The following is a 20,547-nucleotide window of genomic DNA, read 5'->3' as shown; positions in this document are numbered from 1 at the left end:
CTTTCAGAGAGCACAGTCGGAATCCCTGAGCGATCTGACCTGCACCCCAGAGGAGGAGGAAGACGATGAGAAACCGCTACTCCAAGTCAGCAAGGAGGAGCCGCCCAGCTCTGGGCAGCAGGAGGCAGGACAGGACGGAGGCTCTGAGCCAGAGGGGCCGGCCACCGTGCTGCCACCCGCGGGGCCACGGCTACGGCGGGCGCGCCTGCGGCACTGCCCGGCGCTCACTGCCAGCACGGAGGAGGAGAGCCCCCCAGGGGAGAACCCCTCCAGCCACCCGGCCACCCCGGAGGGCACCCCAGAGGCCACCCTAGAGGCCACCCCGGAGGCCACCCTGGAGGTCATGGAGGTCACAGAGCCCCTGTCAGGCCGAGCTCCCCACTCGGAGTCCCCATTCCGCCCAGAAGGCTCCCCCCACCCTAATCCCGACAGCGAGAACCAGAGGGAGGACGTGTCCTTGGAAAGCGCGTGTCCCCCCGGCGGGGACACAGCGGATGAGGCGGTTTGTGCATCGGAAGACAACGTCGAGGGTCGACTGTCTCCCTGCGTCCCCGAGGGGGACACGACCCCTCCTGAGCCGGGCCCAGCCGCCAACCCGGAGACGCCTCCTGGTCCCGACGGAACAGACAGGGAGGGCCAGAAGGAGACGCTGCCGACGCTGGACTTGCCGGCGCCCGAGGGTGCAGGGCTAGAAAGTCCGGCCGCGGCGCCCAGCCCGCCGCCCCCCAAGAGCTGCCTGAAGCACAAGGCCCCCTCGCCGCCCGCCTCCGAGGCGCCTCCCCAGGTGCCCGCACCCCGATCCCCAGAGCAGGGGCGTCCCCCAAAGGCCGAGCGGGCGGGGTCCCCCTTGGGGGCCCCGGAGCGCAAGACGGAGCGTGGAGGCTGCGAGGCGAGCGGGGCCGCCAAGAAGTTCTCCGTGTCGTCTGGCCGGGAGTGGCCGCGCGCGGGAGGCCGCCTGCTGGAGCCCCGTGTCCCGGCTGTCCGGCTGCCGCTTCTCCGGAGCGGCCCGGCCTGGAAAAGCGAGGCCGCCCTCGACGACCTCCCGGCGGCCCCCGAGCCCCAGGGCCCCAAGCCCGGCCCTCGGAAGTCGCCTGCCCCGGCCGAGCGCGGCTCTCCGGACACGGCCCACCCAGCTGCCCAGGAGCGGGCGGCAGGCGGGGAAGGAGGCCCTTTCCCCGTCAAGCTCCGCTCCACGTCTCTGTCCTTCAAACACAGAGAAGCCCCCTGCCCGGAGGGGAAGGCCATCAAGAGGTACAGCGCGGAGGTCAGGCTGGAGAGAGGAGGGCTGAGCTTGCTGTCCAGAGACGACAAGGGGCCTCTGGGGAGCGGCCCCTCCACCCGAGGCGCCAGGCCCCCCAGTGAGCCCGGGAAGGCCAAGACCCGGCCCATGGAGCAGCTCAGTTCCAAGCCGCCCCTGCCCAGGAAGCCCTTGCTACAGACCCTCACGCTCCCGCAGCTGCCTGCGCCCCCCGACACCAGCTCTGGGGACCCCGAGAAGGTGGGGCTGCCCGTGGAGCCCCGGAAGGAGAGCCGGGCTGAGAGGAGGTCACCCCACAGGGCAGCTGGTAAGAGACCAGGTGGAGCGGCCTGGGGAGGGTATGTGCAGAGGGGCAGGGGGAGATCAGGTCAGCTGGACCGTCTCTCTGGGCATCCGTGAGGCATGTAAATGCTTTCGGTGAAAACCTTGCTGCCGGAGAACTGGAAGAAAACTAAAAATTTCTGTTGACAGCACTGATGTATTTGATGAAGAGTTAGGAATGGAGGGGATGTCCCTGGTGGTCCACTGGTTAATACTCCTTGCTTCCAGTGCAAAAGGCACCAGTTCCATCCCTGGTTGGTGAACTAAGATCCCATGTGCGGTGTTCAGAGAAGTCAGAAAGATGTAGGAACATTCCAGGAGGAGGTGGGCTCTTCAGTGGACCACTCACATGCTGCTTCGTCCAGAGGCCCAGACTCCCGGGACATGTGTGTTCTCTGGATGGAGGTCCTCCTGGGGCCTGAGCTGGTTCTTGGTAATAAATGAAGCATCTGGCTCTGCTATCACTTAGCATCATTATGACCTTTCCTCCCAAGGAAAAAGCTCCTCCTATTTAACAGCCAGGCTCCCAGGGCCCAGCCTCACACAGGAAGCATCTCCTTTATTGGAGTCACGAGTCTGTGAGTTCCTCAGTGGGTTAGGCATGAACTGTCCCTAAAGGGAGATGGTGTTAAGGTTTGGGTAGAAAGTAAGAAAGTTCTAAAGCAACTGCCTTTTAAAATAAGACACAAAATAGAGGACCTTTCTGTGTCTTTGACATGCGTCACTATTTATAGTGTCTCATGAAATCTGTTGGAAACAGATATTCGGCAGAGCTAAAGAATCTCTTATGGCTGATTTCTTTTATTTATTAATGGCAGTTGGTGTGCCAAAAATGGAACTAGGCATGCAAGGTGTGTGTGTGTGTGTGAGGTATGGGGGCCCTAAGGAGAAATTTTCCGTGGTAGATTTTATAAAACAGCACAACTTTCAGGATATTTTAAGTGGGTGCTGTGAGTCTAGGCCTCCTTTAGGGCTCATTGTGGAACAGCTGAAATAGAAGCCAGTTCTTAGGGATCCCACACCCTAAATGAGAGATGAAGGGCACACACAAAGACAGGTTCAAAGACGCTGTGGTCTTTCTCCTGAGATATTAGTAAAAGAACAGTGTGTGAAGGGCTCTGTGTGGACACAGTGGGGGAAGCAGAGGGTGGGAGAAACTGAGAGCAGCACTGAAACACGCACGTCACCATATATGAAGTATTAATGGCAGCTAGTGGGGAGTTGCTCTGTGACACCAGGAGCGCCCCCGGTGCCCCGTGACCACCTGGATTGGGTGGCGGGTGGGAGAGAGGTTTGAGAGGGAGCGGTTACACGTATACTTACGGCTGATTCGAGCTGTTTTATGGCAGAAACCTACACAACATGGTAAAGCAACTATTCTCCAATTTAAAATAAATTTTTTAAAAAATCAGAAAATTTAAAAAAAAAGATAGTCAGGGGCTCTAAATTCCTAAGGCAATGCCCAAAGATGCAGGTGAAGTTTCCAGGAAAACATCCCCAAAAGAGCCACCACAGGTAACTTTCCTGATTCAGACCCCTTGGCTCCACTGTAATTTGCGTTGCTGCTGTTGCATTAGAATAATAGGGAGCTTTGGGGGAGGTTCAAACTGTAACTGGTGATCACTCTGCAAATTTACAGATTATTGAAGCTATTATAGAGTGACTCAAAAAGCCACTGAACTAGCCATGGAGGAGGGGGCTACAGGTAAAACCCTGACGTCAGCACCGTCCACCTCCGTGGCCTAGAATTGAAGATGTCACGGGCTTGCCAAATGAATGGAACTTAAACACAGGATACTCGGCTTCATGGTCAGAGCTGGAAAAGAAACTTCAGAGGGCAATGCTTGACACATTGACAATTTATAATTTCCTCTGCCTAAGCTGGGAGGGTTAGGCCTTGTTCATTGTTAAGAACAGTTGGCTGGAATGGTCTGTAGTTAGAGATCATAGAAAAAACAATCTGTTTCTTTTTTTTCTTTGATTAAGGTGGCACTAGTGGTAAAGAACCCACCTGCCACTGCAGGAGACGTAAGAGACGCGGGTTCCATCCGTGGGTTGAGGCACAGCTGAACACAACTGAAGCAACTTAGCCCAGCACATAAAGTACAATATACACTTACTCATTTCTTTGCTTAAATAGTGGAAGAGAATTGTCTCATCTGTCTAACTTTATTAGCATTCCCTAAGCCATGGAAATAACTGACTCGAGTGAATTCTGGAGGGGAAGAATCTAGGTCACTATAGGGGGCACAGGGAGTGATTTTCATATCTGTGCAAAGAGAGGAGATAATTCTTACATTCTTTTGGGAACTGACCCTCTCAGTTGTTGTTTAGTTGCTCAGTCGTGTCCAAATCTTTGCAACCCTGTGGACTGTAGCCCGTCAGGCTCCTCTGTCCATGGGATTCTCCAGGCAAGAGTACTGGAGTGGGTTGCCATTTCCTTTTCCAGACTTGAGGCATGAGAGCCAGCAGAGGGTGGGGCTGCTCTCTGGTCCCACCTGGGACCGTGGAGTCTGGGGGCTGCCTCCCACAGGCCAGAGCAGAGTCTCAGAGCCCCGGCTCCAGAAGCCCATTAAGTGAAGCAGTCTCCACTCCTTCCCCAGACACTGGGTCTGCCTGTGGTTCAATTCGTTATTATAACTTCTGCTACCTTCCTTGCTCCCAAATTATAGCAGCTGAAGGCAATTAAATTCACATAAACAGATAATAAAAAGTTGTAATACATATTATCCAGTTTTCTAGAAAGGCCTAATTGTTGCTGTTCATTATCTCGTTATGACAGCACCTTATCCAGAGCCCCAGATGGGCTGCCACCTCCCCTGTCCCCCTGAGGGGGTGCGACCATAAGCTGGGTGATGGAGGGGCCCCAGATGGGTTGTTGCAGTAAACAGGATCCCAGCTTGCCCCCTGGGCTGAGTCTCACAGGGCACCTTGGGGTGTTCACTGTGAGCCCAGCACGTTTGTGCTCGTCGGCACGAAGGAGACCTATTAATCTGCTCACTTCACTTGCCGTAGCAGGTGAATGGCCCTGGATGTGTGCAGGGCAGTCCCCACCCCCTGCTGGACCAATCTGTGAAGGTGAAAGTAGTAGTCACTCAGTCATGTCCGACTCTGCCATCCCATGGACAGTAGCCCACCAGGCTCCTCTGTCCACAGAACTCTCCAGGCAAGAATACTGAGGTAGATGGCCATTCCCTTCTCTGGGGGATCTTCTCAACCCAGGGATTAAAGCTGGGTCTCTGGCCTTGCAGGCAGATTCTTTATTGTCTGAGCCAACCGGGAAGCCCAAATATTGAGGAGCAATCACCCAGCATGGGGCTAGAACCCACAACCCTGGGATTAAGAATCCCATGTACTGCTGACTCAGCTGGCCGGGACCAGTCTGTCCCACAGTCTAAATTACCAGGCTGGAAGCACCTTTCTGCTCACAGGATTAGAATTAGCATAGGAAAAAATGGTGAAATACTAAACATATATAGAATAAAGTCATCACTTTTAAGTTCATTCTCTAGATGTTATTCCTGTTCACCTTCCTTCTAGTTGTGTGTGTGTGTGATTTATCTTCTATGTTGTGGTGGACACTTGTTGGATATTTTGGATAGTAGCTGGATAATGTGCTGTTCTGACCCCGAAAGGCAGTCAGGAAGAGCCTGGCAGCCTTGCCGTCCAGGAACCTAGGGCCTAGGGAGGCAGCAGGTGGTGAGTGTAGGTAGATGTCCCTCTTGTCTTTGGATGTCAGGGACATTTTCTGAAGGAAATGAGTTCAATGAGGTTGTCACCTTCTCTAATGGCAGTTATTTCAGTGTATTCAAGTTTGTTTAAGTAGAATACAAGGAGTTTGGTGGGGTTTTTTTTTTTTTCTTTAGGTGTCCTAGAAATATATTCATGTCTTTTATTCTTAAAGAAAACCAACTTCATTCATACCTACCCTTCTTTTTATCCTTCTCCTTCCCCCCACGGTCCCTTCCTGGCAAGTAAGTGTTGCCCACACTCTGGGCCTCAGTTTCCCTGCCTTCTCTGGGCTCCTCAAACCATGTGCATCTGCTTATCCCTGCCTGCTTCCCAGTGCGGTAACTCTCCCCCCCCAGCAGAGCCAGGATGGGACCCATACCCCCTCAACAGATGTGGTGCTATTGTCCTGAAGATCGCCTTCTCTCACCACACTGAAGCTCCAGTACTTTGGCTACCTGAACAAAGAGCCAACTCACTGGAAAAGATCCTGATGCTGGGAAAGATTGAGGGCAGGAGAAGGGTGAGACAGAGGATGAGATGGTTGGATGGCATCACTGACTCAGTGGACATGCGTGTGTGATAAGTTGCTTCAGTCCTGTCTGACTCTGTGCCACCCCATGGACTGCAGCCTGCCAGGCTCCTCTGTCCATGGGATTCTCTAGGCAGGAGTGGGAGATGGTGGAGGACAGGAGAGCCTGGCGTGCTGCAGTCCGTGGAGTCACAAAGAGTCGGGCACAACTGAGTAACTGAATAACTGACTACAAAGAGGTAGCAAGAGAGAATTTTGGGGGGTGTTGACATTGTTCTGTGGCCCATTTGTGGTGGTTGTCACAAGAATCTTAAGTCTATATTCAAACCCAGAACTGTATGACAGAAAAATGCATCTCACTGTACGTACATTTTTAAATCTTTTAAATGACACAAAAAGATGTAGTAGCCTCCTCTCCACCCACCTCTGAACCTCCCTAACTCCCTTCCACACACATACACATGCAAAACGTATCACCACTAATAGATTCATCCCTACTGTTTCTCATGCCGGTTGTGGTCATAGTTACAGCAATATTGACCGGCGGTGCAGCAATCTGTTTGTTTTTTTTTTAGTTTTTATTTATTTGGGGGGCCACACCAATGGGGATGCAGGATCTTAGCTCCCCAACCACGAATTGAACCTGCGCTCCCTGCAGTGGAAGCACAGAATTTCAACCGCTGGACTGCCAGCGAAGTCCCCAGCAATCTTTTTTTATTTTTTAATCATAAAAATACTGTCCATGTTAGCTTGCAATTAGACGTTTTCACTCCACAATAAAGAGTGGGCATCTTTTCTGATCAGAGTGAGCCACTTGTCCTCATTCTTTTTAAGGGCAACAAGTGTGTGTGTGTATGTGTGTGTGTGTGTAGTCGCTCAGTTGTGTTTGACTCTGTGACCCCATGGACTGTAGCCTGCCAGGCTCCTCTGCCCATGGAATTCTCCAGGCAAGAATACTGGAATGGGTTGCCATCCCCTTCTCCAGGGGATCTTCTCAACCCAGGGATTGAACCCGGGTCTCCTACATTGCAGGCTGATTCTTTACCGTCTGAGCTACCAGAGTACATTTACCATATTATTTAGCCATTTCCCTGCTGAAGGGCATTCCGATTGCTGAAAGGGTTTTTTGGTTTTTTTTTTTTCCCTTTTGCTAACACTGCTGCAGTAACCATCCTTGTTTGTTTTAGTTCTGTGTGTTCACACAATCATTTCTCTAAGCTAGGCTAGAATGTTTTTTGTTGTGGTTTTTTTTTTGTTTGTTTGTTTGTTTGTTTTTGGCCACGCCTTGAGATTTGTGGGATCTTAGTTTCGTTACCAGGGGTCAAACTTAGTTCCCTGACCAGGGGTCAAAACCGGGCCCTCAGCAGTGAAAATTTGGAGTCATAACCACTGGGGAGTTCTATCTCTAGGATAGATTTTTTTAAGATGTATCTATTTTTGGCCGCGCTGGGTCTTCGTCGCCGCTCGGGCTTTTGTCTAACTGTGGAGAGCAGGGGCTGCGCCCTAGTTGCGGTGTGCGGGCGTCTGGTTTCGGGGCTTCTCTTGTTGCTGAGCACCCCCAGGCGCATGCGCTTCGGTAATTGCAGCACGTTTGCGCAGTAGCCGTGGCTCCCAGGCTTCGTCGCTCTGCGGCGTGTGGGAGCTCCCCGGGCCAGAGGTCACGCCCGTGTCCCCTGCCTCGGCAGGCGGGTTCTCAGCCCCTGGACCCCCAGGGAAACCATAGGATAGATTCTTAAAAGTGGATTTTCTGGCTCACCGAGCTAGGAAGTTTTAATTTAATGGACAACTTCAGATGACCCTCACAAAGGTTGCACAAGTTCACACTTCTGAGAGCAGAGATGAGACTGTTTCTTCACCTCATCAGCACTACGTGCTGTCAGTCTAGTTTTAGTTTCCGTTTTTCCTTCTGGTGGATGAAGATCAGTCATGTTTTACACCTTGGTCAGCACACCCTGGTCATCCTGATGTGAAGGTCTTTATCCTCCCCCGCCTGCCCCCAGGTCCGCGCTCAGCACCTTTAACCGGACACCAGCAGCGCCCACTCCTTCCAACTCTCTCTTTACTCTCTCTCCCCAAGTCGTGGGTCTAACCCTGGAACTTTCCTCTTTAAAACTTGTGAATGTCTGCGGGCATCTAGGCTGCTTCTGTGTCCTGGCTGTTGTAAAGAGTGCTGCTGTGAACACGGGTACATGTGCCGTTCTCAATTCCGGTTTTCTCAGGCTGGAGCTGGTGAGAAGTTGCTGAATAACACAGGGAGCCCAGCTTGGTGCTCTGTGATGACCTCCAGAGGTGGCGTGGGAGAGAAGCTCAAAAGGGAGGTGATATATGTGTACATGTGGCTGATGTGCATTGTTGTGTGGCAGAAACCAACACAACATTGTAAAGCAATGTTCCTCCAATTAAAAAAAATTTTTTAAATCCTCTGGATGCCTCCCCATTATGTTTAGAATAAAACTCACACTCCCATGTAAGGCATTTAAGGCTGTTTAGATTGTGGCCAAAGTCAACATTTCTGCCTCCCCAAGTTCATCTGCCACGCCTTCCTTCCCTCTGAAGTCTCCTCCAGCCCCACCCCTGCCAGCATCTCCGGAGAACACCAAGGACTTCACTTCCCTGTAGGATGTCTGTGCTGGGGGCGAGATGAGGCAGGGGAGTGAGCCAGGCAGGCACTGGGTGGGGAGGCTGAAGAGCCTGGGTTTGGAGGTTTGATTCAGGGGTCCACCCCTCAGGGGCTGTGAGATTCTGAGCAAATGAGTTTGTCAACCTCTGCGTCTTAACTTCCTCCTTTGTGAAATGAGATTAGTAGTAACTCACAGGGCAGCAGGAGCCTTTTAACTGCAGACTGTGATGTGGTTTCATACCATACAGTCACGCTTCCCTAAGGAGGTACCGAAACCTCCTCTTGGCTGTGCGGGAATGGGATTCTCCTGTCCCAGCTTTTTAAAAATTTATTTATTTAATTTCGGCTGTGCCGGATCTTCGTTGCTGCACACAGACTTTCTCTAGTTTCAGAGAGGGGGGGACCACTCTCTAGTTGCAGCGTGCAGACTTCTCACTGTGGTGTCTTCTCTTACTGCGGAGCACGGGCTCCAGGGTGAGCGGCTGCAGTAGTTTCGGCTCCCGTGCTCTGGAGCACAGGCCCGGTAGTGTGGTGCTCAGCCTTAGTTGCCCCGAAGCCTGTGTTATCTTCCCCGGTCAGGGCTCAAACCCATGTCTCCTGCATTGGCAGGTGGGTTCTGTACCACTGAGCCACCAGGGAAGCCCTCAAAATTATTTTCAAATTACAGTGTCCTTCCATCCTCATATCCATATAAGGCAGGTCAGGGAGGATATCTATATCCTGGCAAGTCAGGGAGATGGGTTGTGTCTGTGCTCAGAAGTCTTAATTGCACAGACAGTGGTGGTTGAGCAAATGAGCTTTCAATCCAGGTTCCTCCATCACAGCTCTGTGCCCTGGAGACTGTTACTGGCTCCCAGGTCACCACTGTGAGGTGTGGGAGTTGGACTGGATGTTGGTACAAGGTCTGCCAGCCCTCACATGCTGAGGCCTGGGCTCAGGCCCTGAACTCACGCAAAGAGCCTGGCCAAGCATCTGACCCTTGGAGCCTCCAGTTCACATGCCCTTGGGTGACCAGATGCCCAGCCCTGCACATCCAGATCCAGATGTGGTTCACACATTTTTCTCTAAAAATGCTTTTTCACAAATTTTATCTACGAGCCATAGAGCCTTAAAAGAGTTATATGAGTGAGTGAGTGGGTTAGTGTTAGTCGCTCAGTTGTGTCCGACTCTTTGTGACCCCATGGACTGTAGCCTGCCAGGCTCCTCTGTCCATGGAATTCTTCAGGCAAGAATACTGGCGTGGTAGCCATTCCCTACTCCAGGGGATCTTCCCAACCCAGGGATTGAACCCAGGTTTCCTGCATTGTAGGCTGATTCTTTACCATCTGAGCTACCAGGGAAGCCCCATCCCAAACTGTTATAGTTGGCGCTTTATCAATGAACAGAGCAGACTTCAGGTCCCCATTCGGGGAAAAAAATCACAGAAATTCCTGCTCTGGAGCCTGCACAAAGCCCGGCCCTGGACAAGGACTGCCCCCATGTCCCCTCCACAGATACGCTGGGTTACCGGACCCTGGTCAGTGTTGACCCGGAACACTGTTTAAGTCCATCAGCTCATCAGCCCTTTTCACCAGGACTGGATTCGTTGTAAAACCTTGACACGCTGATAGTTATCATCACAGTTTAACTGTGTCCTATGTGGGTCAGTGGGCACAAGATGCTGTACTGACCTGTCTGTGAGCCAGGGGCAGAGGGCACTGTCCAGGCCTTGGCAGCACTCACTTGTTATGATGTAAACACTCCAGGGGGAGACTGTGAAAGCAGCAGGAGCTTTTTTTCCCGGACATGGGTGTGGAGGTTGAGAGAGAGGTGATGAGTGGCGAAGGGAAGGTGGGTTCTGAGGAGCTGGGATGCCAGCAGTGCCTCCTGACCCAGGAGGAGGGGAGCAGCATAAGGACAGCCTGCCCGCCGCGCCCCGAGAAGGAGGCTGGCAGACAGACACAGCAGCGCTTCTCTGAGAGCTGCGGCGTACCATTGCGTTCGGAGAGGCAGGTTCTCTGCCCCTGCTGGTCTGGGGGCTTAGTTAGGAAATGAAAGTGGGAGGAGGGATTCAGGGTAAGCCTTCAGAGAATTCAGAGGAGGAGTAGGAGGGCGGGGGGCAGCCGTAGAAAAGACAAGTGGTCCCAGGACCCCAGGCAGCATGGAGTCCCGAGGGGGAGTGAAGAGGATGAGCAGGGACTGACTTCCTCCCCTGGTCGCTGCCCAAACACCGCTTGAGTCCTGATTAATTTGGAGTGCTTTTTTGGTTTGTTTGTTGTTTTTTTTTTGGTTTTTAAAAAAGATTACATGATGTAGTAGGGGCTTCCCTGGTAGCTCAGTCAGTAAAGAATCACCTGCAGTGCAGATGAGCCAGGTTCGATCACTCAGAATAATTTTGTTGACTGAGATAGTAAGTTTCAGCCCCTATCAAAGCCCTCCTCTTCTCCAGTCTCCTTGTCAGAGGTGAAGGCTGGCGTGTGCTGGGTGTTGCCGGGAAACTGTGTGGCCAGACATCAGGGGCCAAGAGAGAGCAGAGAGCATGACCAGCCACTGAGCGTGAAGAGATCTGAGAGGGATAAAATGACCCCTCCCTGCAGGAAAACTCCAGAAAGACAGAGATTATGAGTACTCTGGAAGGAGGAGCTGGGAAAGAGGGATGAGGCAGGCAGATTTTTGGTGAAATACACAGCCTGCCTCCTGTGTGCCGAGCAAGTGATCGGTCCTCTGGACGAGAAACAGAATGCAGAGTTACATCTTAGATAAGCTGATATTAGAACAGCACCTGGTATGTAGTCGCTGCCGGCTATTTGTTAAGTAAATAAGAAGTTCTGGTGACCAAAAGCATATGTCAGTGGGGTGGTCGGTCAGCTGGCAGAAGTGTTTAGTACCAAACAGTGGGGCAGACGTCTCAGGAGAGTTCCCGCAGGGTTAGGAGGGGGAATGTGTCCAACCGAGTGACCGGAACAGGATTCCTGGAGGAGGCGATACCCAGGCGGGAGCTTGGTGGACGTGAAGGGACGATCCTGCAGTCGTTGTCCAACCTCACCCCCCTCCCTGCCTCCAGCCCCACTCACACTTACTCCCCACGCAGTCTCCTCCAGAGTGTACCCAGGGTTTAAACCTGTAATGGACAAGGAAAAGGCCAGGAAGACCCCCTCAGTTGGCCCACCCTGCCCTTCAGCCCCTCTGAGCTGGCCTGCGCGCCACTGTCTTTTGTCCCCTTTCCTTGCCCGTCTTCTCAGCCTAGAAGTTTCCTTCTTCAGGTGCCAGTTGCAGACAGTATCCTCAGCTCCCCCCCATCGGTGTTACCCCATGTCCACAGCACGCTGTGAAGTGCAGCGAGTGCCAGTTTCTGCCGCGTATTTCTTTTTGGCTGCATTGGGCCTTTGTTGCTGCCACAGGCTTTCTCCAGTTGTGGCGAGTGGGGGCCTCCTCTGTAGTTGTGGCCTGTGTGCTGCTCATTGCGGAGCATGGGCCCTGGAGCACAGGCACTGTAGCTCTGGTGCAGGGGTTGAGTTGCCACGTGGCATATGGGGTCTTCCCGGACCAGGGATCAAACCTGTGTCCCCGGCATTGGCAGGCAGATTCTTAACCTCTGGACCACCAGGGAAGCCCAGAAGTCTTTAAAGAAACAGTTTTTTCTTTATCATCTTAGTTTTTAAGCACAATCCCTGCCCATAGCAAACAAGGAGTGGATGAATGAATGAATGAATGAATGAATGGGAGGGAGGAAGAAGGGAAGGAGGGGTGGGGAGTAGAAATGCTAGGCTCTGGCTCAGAGTAGAAGGTAGGGCTGGATTACACATTTGGAAGCAATCTAAGCAACTGTGAGTGTTGAAGTTAGGAGTTGAACAGAGAATACTTGGGAAACAAGAGAGAAAGGTTGAGGACCAGGAGCAAGGGGGAATTCCAGGTTTATGAGCAAGAGCCCGGCAGGGTTCTGGAGGTGGGTGCCCACAGGAGATAGGCCCACAGGGGCTACATGGTCACAACTGAGCTGCAGGGCTGAAACAGCCGGAGGACAGGCGAGGCCCCAGATCTGCGGTCCAGTGGCTGGGCGGATGGATGGCGTGGTGCTCACATTGGGTCTGAGTCCAGCATTAGCTGGAGAGACACGGGCAGAGGCTGCTGGAGTTGAGGGCAGAGGGGAGTGGAGAACGGGGGCTGCAGGGAAGTGGCGAGGTTCTGGAGACGTTTTTCTCTGAGCTGTGGGAGACCCGAGCGCTTTGCACAGTCGGGGAAGAAGTCAGCTCCTGGGGAGAGCCTGAGAGGGCAGAGAGGAAAAGGGGTGAGTCGCAGCGATGGAGCAGGTTCTCAGGGGCCAAGGGCAGGTCCGTGCATGTGCAACCCTGGTGGGAGGCAAAGCTCACGGGCGGTGGCTCTGTCTCTGACCCCTCCTCGGTGACCGGGGATGGGAGAAGGGGCTCCACGTTGAACTGGAGGCAGTAGCCAAACCAGACAGAGTAAAATTCTAAACACACCCGATCAAGGGGTGATGTCTGTCAGGCCACAAAGAATAAGGGCACTGTCTCGCCCTCGATGTCCCCGTGTGTGTGTGACATGGTGTGGCCTGTACTTGCTGACGGCGGTGCCCTGTGGACGGGAGAAGCAGGAAGAAGCCAGGCTGGAGATGGGGATTCGTGTCCATCTGCTCTGTGGGTGGTGGGCAGATACTCAGGGAGGCCGGCTCATGGGCCTTGAATTCAGTGAACTTTCTAGATACAATGAACTTTCTAAATAAGTGAGAAGCCACTTATTTGATCACTTGGCTTCCTTGAAAAAAACAAACTGGCTTCTTTTTTCTGTTGATGAAGGGAATAAATTCTCATCATAGGAAATATAAAAACACAGAAGAGTTGAAAGGCAAGGGAAAGGGGGAACGACCCACAGTTTTACCACCCAAAACAAGCACTGTGAACATGGAAGGAAATTCATCACAGTGTTTTGTTTTAAAGGCATTTTTTCTCTTCTCTCCCAAACATCAAGGAAAACAGTCTTGGCTTATTCTTGGTGTCAGTGTCCACAGGGGAAGATTGTGCTTACAATTTATAAAAGAAAGGAGAAGCATAGTGTTCCAAGCATATCGAGTATTGGGTAGTATATACTGGTCCCAAGTGACAGGCCTGTCTTAGAGAAATCTTCTCTATCTAGGTACTGACTCTTATCTCATTCCCTAACATCCCATAGGAGGAAAATTGCTTTTAAATGTGTGAATGGGAGCAGTTGCATTTGATTTTTTTGTGACTCAGACAGGAGAGGCATAATCTCTTTGAATCATCTTTAACTAAGACCCTGATGCTGGGAAAGATTGAAGGCAGGAGGAGAAGGAGGCAACAGAGGATGAGATGGTTGGATGGCATCACTGACTCAATGGACATCAGTTGAAGCCAACTCCAAGAGATTGTGAGGGACAGGGAAGCCTGGTGTGCTGCAGTCCATGGGGTCGCAGAGTCAGATATGACTTAGTGACTGAACATAACATAACTGAAAAAACAAAGTCCCTGAAAGAAAAGGACTAGTGTCACCAAGGAGGCTTGCGGACCCCCACCCGCACACCCACCCCAGAGCCCCTGTGCAGTGTGCTGTGGGTGGGGGGAGTCACGCCAGGCTGGAGGTGACGAGGATTGCTTTGTATGACCTCTGTCTTTACCCTCAGAGAAGGTAGCAGGGCCTGGAACCAACGGCCAGCCCACGCCGCCCTGGATCCCCGTGGGGCGCCAGAAGCGCCGAGGACCTCTGGAGCAGCCCCCCAGCCAGGAAGACAAACCTGGGGCACGCACCTTGAAGTCTGACACAGGACGGCCGGCCAAGGCACCCGAGAGAACCCAGGTGCTTAGAGTGGACCCTCCGTCTCCCCGTGTATGCAGGGGAGCGCCCCAGGTGGGGGCTGGGGGCTGGGACCCCATGGTGGCCCCACGTCCTGCATGGTCATTATAGTGACCGTGGCCTGTGATGACAGCTGATGTCTGCCCTGTGCCTGCGCCAGGCGGCCAGGGCGGCAGAGGAGCCGTGGACCACTGAGGCAGTGCAGACAGCCCTCTGCTCCCCGGCTCCTTGGCAACATGTCTCAGCATCTGGAGAAAGCGACCCGGGGTGAAAGTAACTTCTCATTTGGATGCTAGGCAACCATGTCAGCAGCCCCGTCTTGACTCATTTTGCAGTAAATGACCGAGCCCTGCATGTGCTGCTGCCCCGGCCACCCACTGGGGTCCGTACTCTTCACCAAGGTCCGTAGGGCTGGACCGTGGGGGTCCCTTGTACACTCCAGACTGAGAACAGTTTTCTCCAACCCAAGCGACGGTGCTTAAAAGCAGGCTGAGACTCACAGCTTTTGTGTTCCCCCCAGTCGCCACGGTAAAAATCCCAAATCATGTTGCAGCCATGTGGGGAAGTGAGCCTGAGCTTGTAGTTGAGCCTGCTTCTCTTCATGTTCACCAAAACTGCTGCCATAGCCAAGCTTGGAAAACCTCCTGCAGGCTTAGGGAATTTATAAAACAAATAGTCACCAGTGATCCTGGCATCCACGGTCATCCCAAGTGTCCTAAAAGTCATAAAACTATCTTCAAACATAGTTCCTTTCGCCTTCCAGTGGAACCTGGCCCTCTGACCTGGCCATGGCCAAGGATAGGTCAGGAGCCAGGGGCAAATCCATCCTGGAGGCTAGATGGCAGTCAGTCGTGAGCCAGAGCTCCCCAAGAAGGTGCCAGCAGTATGTGCCACGTGGGTGGAGAAGCCTTCATGGCCCATCACCTGTGGTTATGTTTGTCCCCGTCTGAATCTCAGGTGACGGGACAGCGTGTGTCTCTCTTGTGTCCTGACAGGAGCCTGTGAAGCAAGCCGACTTTGTCCGCAGCAAGTCTTTCCTGATGACCCCAGCCAAGCCTCCTGTGGACCAGAGGCAGGGGACAAAGCTCCGCCTCCAGGAGGGGCTGCAAAGAGGAATCTCCTTGTCCCATCAGAATTTGGGTATGAAGCCCAGAAATAGTGCTGAGCCCTTAGAAATGCATTTCCAGGTTTAGTCCTGCTTTGTCTTGTTCTGTTTTGTCTTTTCTGAATTACTTGCTGCCACATTAATTTTTAAAAAAATAGTTGTGGTACATGGAATCTTTAGTTGCGGCGTGTGAGATCCAGCTCCCTGACCAGGGATTGACCAGGCCCCCTGATTGAGAACGCAGAGGCTTAGTCACCGGACCACCAAGGACGTCCTGCCACATTGATCATTCAATTATTATTTATTATTATTATTATTATTTTTACTTATAGAAGAGTGACTTTATTTCCCTGGTGGCTCAGTGATAGAGAATCCACCTGCCAAAGCAGGAGATGAAGGTTCAATCCCTGGATCAGGATGATCCCCTGGAGGAGGAAATGGCAACCCACTCCAGTATTCTTGCCTGGGAAATCACATGGACAGAGGAGCCTGGTGGGCTACAGTCCATGTGGTCTTGAAGAGAGTTGTTATCTAAACAGCAGTAATAATTGCTTTATAATGTTGTATGTTGATTTTTTTAAAAACAGCTTTTATTGAGATAATTATTTACATGGCCCCCCAAAAAAAACTCACACATTTTAAGCATACAATTCAGTGAGTATATATTTATCAAGTTGTCCAACCATCGCAGTCCAGTTTTAGACCATTTCCTTCACCCTAAAGAGCTATCCCATACCCATTTACAGTCATTCACCATGTTCACCTCCAGCTTAAGCAACCACTAATCTATTTTCTATCTCTCTGTATATTTGCCTTTTGGTGGGGACCTTTCTTATAAATGGCATCATAAAATATGTGTTCTTTTGTTTCTGGCTTTTTCGCTGAGCATGATGTTTCTAGATTCAACTTTCTTGTGGCATGTAACCGTATTTTTCAGTTTAGTTTTCATTTTGCTAAAACATACATAACAGAATTCACCATCTTAACCCTTTCTTAAGTGTCCATTTCAGTGGTGTTAAGAATATTTACCCACAGAGTTCCTGCAGTTTGATCATGAAAGTTTCTCTCAACTCACCACGTTGCTGGAACTGTAAATTATCCTATGCCGACATCTTCTTCACACATTTGCACGTTTTATGTTTGAGACTACGGTTAAGACTCTAGACATGTTTTTTAAAAGGCCTCCAAGAAGCTTAAGTGCAAATCCAAACTCGTTTCTCACGTTTCCATTTGTTTTGTCTTCTGTCCAGCAGCCCAGTCGGCAGCGATGATGGAGAAGGAACTGCATCAGCTGAAGCGAGCCAGCTACGGCAGCACAGACCAGCCCTCCTGGATGGAACTGGCCAGAAAGAAATCGCAAGCTTGGAGTGACATGCCCCAAATTATAAAATAGGTTTACCAGTGCTCTGGTAAAGAATGTCTACTTCCTTGACGAGTCACTTCCTTTCAAACTGCCACTCAATCAAGGCAAACAAACTGTGAAACTGAAGAGCGATTTTATCATCAGGTTTCGAGAGAGCAAGCTCAGGGAAGAGGGCGGAACCAGGCAAACGAGTCGGACGGACGCTCGGCCGCGGCCCCGGGCCAGAGACGCCCGAGGACAAGAACACCATTGAAAAGGGCCAGGGCCGAGGCTCTGTGCCCACAGGTATGAATGCGAGTCTCTCAGAGTCCCCCGGAGAGAGGGGGCTCAGGCAGGGGAGGAAATGCAGATGAAGCGCGGATAGGGAACTCAGGTGGTCTTCCAGGAGAACGCGTGCCCGCGCCGCCACCAGAGATCAGCTTGTGTCTCTGGGCCCCCGTCCTGCCTGCGGAGTCTGCCTTCTCCTTTCACGTTTACCGTTAGGCATGACATTCATGGTGAAACAGAGATGTCGTTTTTTCCAAGAGCAGCTATCGCACGGTCCACTTTCCTGAAGGCAGCCAGCCTGCGAAGGAGTGGAAGGAACACAGCAGGCTCCATCGACTCATAGACTCCTTCCAAAATCAGTTTTTAAACTTCTCCACTCGTCATCCATGTCCTTCACCATTGAACAATGCATTGCCTGTCGAATAAAAGGTTTCAGACCTGACACACGTGTGTGATTTTTACTCAGGCTGAGAGAGTGTCCTCTAGCAACTGAGTTACATGCAGTGTGTGGAGTTTCGTTGAATAAGAGAGGTCATGGTCAAACTTCATGTTAGGTTGATTGGGGAGTTTGGGTTGTATGAGATCCCCCCCCCCCACAATAAAACTTTGTTGTTCATTTTTGGAAATTAGAAACTACTGTAGGATTTTGGCTCTTTACAACTATTTGATACAACCTATTAAAAATATAAGATTTCCTTTAAAGTTGCCACTTTTCAGCATCTCGTTAATCTAACCTGTTTGTTTCTATTGAAACCTATGTTATCAGTACATTAAGCAGGATGAAAGTGCAGAAGCCAGCAGAGTAAGAGGATATATTTGAAATCTCATAATTATGTCTCAATTATATAACACCTCTCTTTTTAAAAACCTTTCCAGTTTGTTCCTGTGAACAAGCTAATCTCCATGGGAATGTGTGTAGCTGGGGACAGTTAGCCTTCGGAATCAAAAAGATTTCATATATAGTATAATTTCATTTTATATACCCTAAGTTCTGCTCCTTTTATTGTATTTTCCATCCTCATGAATATTTTTCTGTTAGAACTACACTGCTTTGTTGGGTCTGCCTGTATTGAAAAAGTCCTGGGGTAGTTGTTTTTTCCCCCAATCAAATTGATCTGTTAATTGCATTAATTAATTAATTGCATTCTCTTAGAGAACACCAATGCTGAATTCCCTGGTGAACGTGCTCTAAGCAAGAACTCCCTTCATCCAGTCTTGCTCCAAAAGACTTGCTCTATGAATAGCTTTAACTAAGAAAAAACTGTGTTGGCTATTACTACTCAACACCATGGCTTCTCCTGTTAGCAGAACATTTCAGGTGAACCATTTTGAGGCAGTGGATTTCACTGTAAGATCAAAGGTATTTGGTTCCATTTTGTTCAAATACAGGTTCATACCCTCTGTGTGTTTCAGGACTGGCTCTTGTTCTCTCTGGCCCCTGAGAAGTTAAGAGAATATAGAATTTTCAGACTCAGGGAATTCACTCGGGGGGTGATATTGAAGCTGCCACCCTTCCCTCTGCCCTGCGTGGAGGTGGTGACCTTCTTCCCTAACAAGAGGAGTTGAGACAGAGACCAAAATTTAAGATGATGTGGGCAGTCTAGAATGGCAGCTGAGATGGTAAAAGCTGAAAGTAATTGCCAGCCTCGGTTTTCCTAACAGTGAAGACAGTAGTTCCTGAGTCTCTCCTCTGTCCCAGGCACTGCTCTGAGTGCTTCTCAGATTATTGTTTATAATCCTTCCCACAATCCTTCAGAGATAAGACCCTATCTCCACTTTGCAGATAAGGAAACAAGAGGCACTTTATTGCGATTAAGGTCACCTATCCAAGTTCTCATAGCAAAGCTCCTGGAAGTGACCCCAGGCCCCGTGCTTTTAACTACTACCCTTGAGTGGATCCCCATTTTTAAAAAGTAGTAGTGTGGAGGTGAGTGTGTCCTCAGAGACGTAACACAAAAGGAGCACTAGACTTGCCTGGAGGGCTCTTGCCTGGCTATAGACTGAATTTTTGTGTCTTCCCAAAATTCATAGGTTAAATCTGAATGCCCAGTGCAACGGTGTTAGGAGGTGGGGCTTTGGGGAGATGATTGGATCATGAGGATGGAGCCCTTATGAATGGGATTAGTGCCCTCATAAAAGAGACCCCAGAGAGCACCCTTGCCCCTTCTGCCATATCAGGATACAGTGAGAAGATGGCCATGTGCATCCAAGAAGAGGGCTTTCACCAGGTACTGAGTTTGCAGGCACCCGGATCTTGGACTTCCTGGCCTCCAGAACTATGAGAAACCAATTTCTGTTGTTTTTAAGCCATTCATTCTGTTATAGCAGCCCAAACAGACTAAGGCATGTGTCCTGGGGATAAGGTACCTCATGATGCTTCCCCTGGTGACCACCTTCACTCCCATCCTTCAATTCCATAAAAGGACTGGAGAAAGTGTGAGGATTCCTTTGTACTTTGTAATCCTGATCACCGACACAGACAACAGGGTGTTTCCATTCATTCCTTCACTTCATTCAGTGCCCCACCTGTGTGTGGATGCTCTACCAGGGGACGAGGGGCACCCTGATGAGCAAATGGGCAACCTGCATTCTATTTATGGGAGGTGCACTGAGTCAATAACCATGAAAATGAGGGAAACACGTAACAAGAGAATTGCGTGCAATGGTGGGCCTGAAACAGAGGGACTTGGTTGTGGCCGAAAGTCTGCTGGAGATTGGGTGGTTAGGAAAGGGTTTGCTCAAGAGATATGTGTGTGCTCAGTCGCTTCAGTCATGTGACCCCATGGACTGTAGCCTGCCAGGCTCCTCTGTCCATGGGATTCTCCAGTTAAGAATACGGGAGTGGGTTGCCATGACCTCCTCCAGGAGATCTTCCTGACCCAGGGATCGAACCCAAGTCTCTTGTGTCTCCCGTATTCTTTACCACTAGTGCCACCTGGGAAGCCCTTGCTCAAGAGATGACTTAATTATAGAAATGAACCAGCCATGCAGAGATCTGGGGGAAAACACTCCAGGAGGAAGGAACCACTCTACCAAGTCCCAGGCCCTTGAACTTGGCCTGTTCTAGAACAGTGTATCTGGCATGCTCGGGATGAGGGGAAGAAGGTGTGGACATCAAGAAGCAGGCCATGTGAGGAGACAGGTTTGTTCTCAGTGCTTTGGAAGTCAGTAAAGGTGAATGATGGAGGGGAGGGGATTTATATTTGAAGAAGATGGCTGTAGCTGATGGATGGGAATGGATTATGTGGAGACACAGTGGAAGCATGAGGCTGGAAGGCTGTTGCCATGGTCCACGTGGGATCATGGTGGTCTAGACTCATGGTGGAGGTGGAGAAAAGTGGGAGATTCAAAATGCTTTTAAAAGGGTAACGTTCATGTGCTGGTGGATATGATTTTGAAAAGCAAAGTGTGGAAATGGCACCTACTTTTTTAATTTTGAGTATTTGATCCTTTGATTTCAATTCTGTGCTACTTATGCATTTATTTTTGCCTATGCTGAGTCTTGGTTCCTACCCACAGGCTTTCTCTAGTTTCAGTGAGCAAGGGC

At 50.8% G+C, this 20,547-nt stretch overlaps 1 protein-coding gene across 6 annotated transcripts in view; it reads left to right on the top strand.

Moving 5' to 3' along the window:
• Positions 1–17,442, top strand: part of CRACDL (CRACD like) — a 125,434-nt gene extending 107,992 nt beyond the window's left edge. For 5 of the 6 annotated variants that reach the window (XM_043467894.1, XM_043467895.1, XM_043467897.1 and 2 more), the window contains exons 7-10: positions 8–1,565; positions 14,096–14,268; positions 15,261–15,405; positions 16,621–17,442. In XM_043467894.1, coding sequence (XP_043323829.1) covers positions 8–1,565; positions 14,096–14,268; positions 15,261–15,405; positions 16,621–16,763 — 2,019 coding nt within the window. In that variant the 3' untranslated portion in view covers positions 16,764–17,442. The remainder of the gene's footprint in view (positions 1–7; positions 1,566–14,095; positions 14,269–15,260; positions 15,406–16,620) is intronic. The other variant, XM_043467893.1, reaches the window with a different exon arrangement.
• Positions 17,443–20,547: the final 3,105 nt, after the last annotated feature.

This window comes from Cervus canadensis, chromosome 5, assembly GCF_019320065.1.
Source record: "Cervus canadensis isolate Bull #8, Minnesota chromosome 5, ASM1932006v1, whole genome shotgun sequence".
NCBI classification, from domain to species: domain Eukaryota; kingdom Metazoa; phylum Chordata; class Mammalia; order Artiodactyla; family Cervidae; genus Cervus; species Cervus canadensis.
Note: the sequence above shows the minus strand (reverse complement) of the source record. Positions and strands in the feature narration are given on the sequence as shown.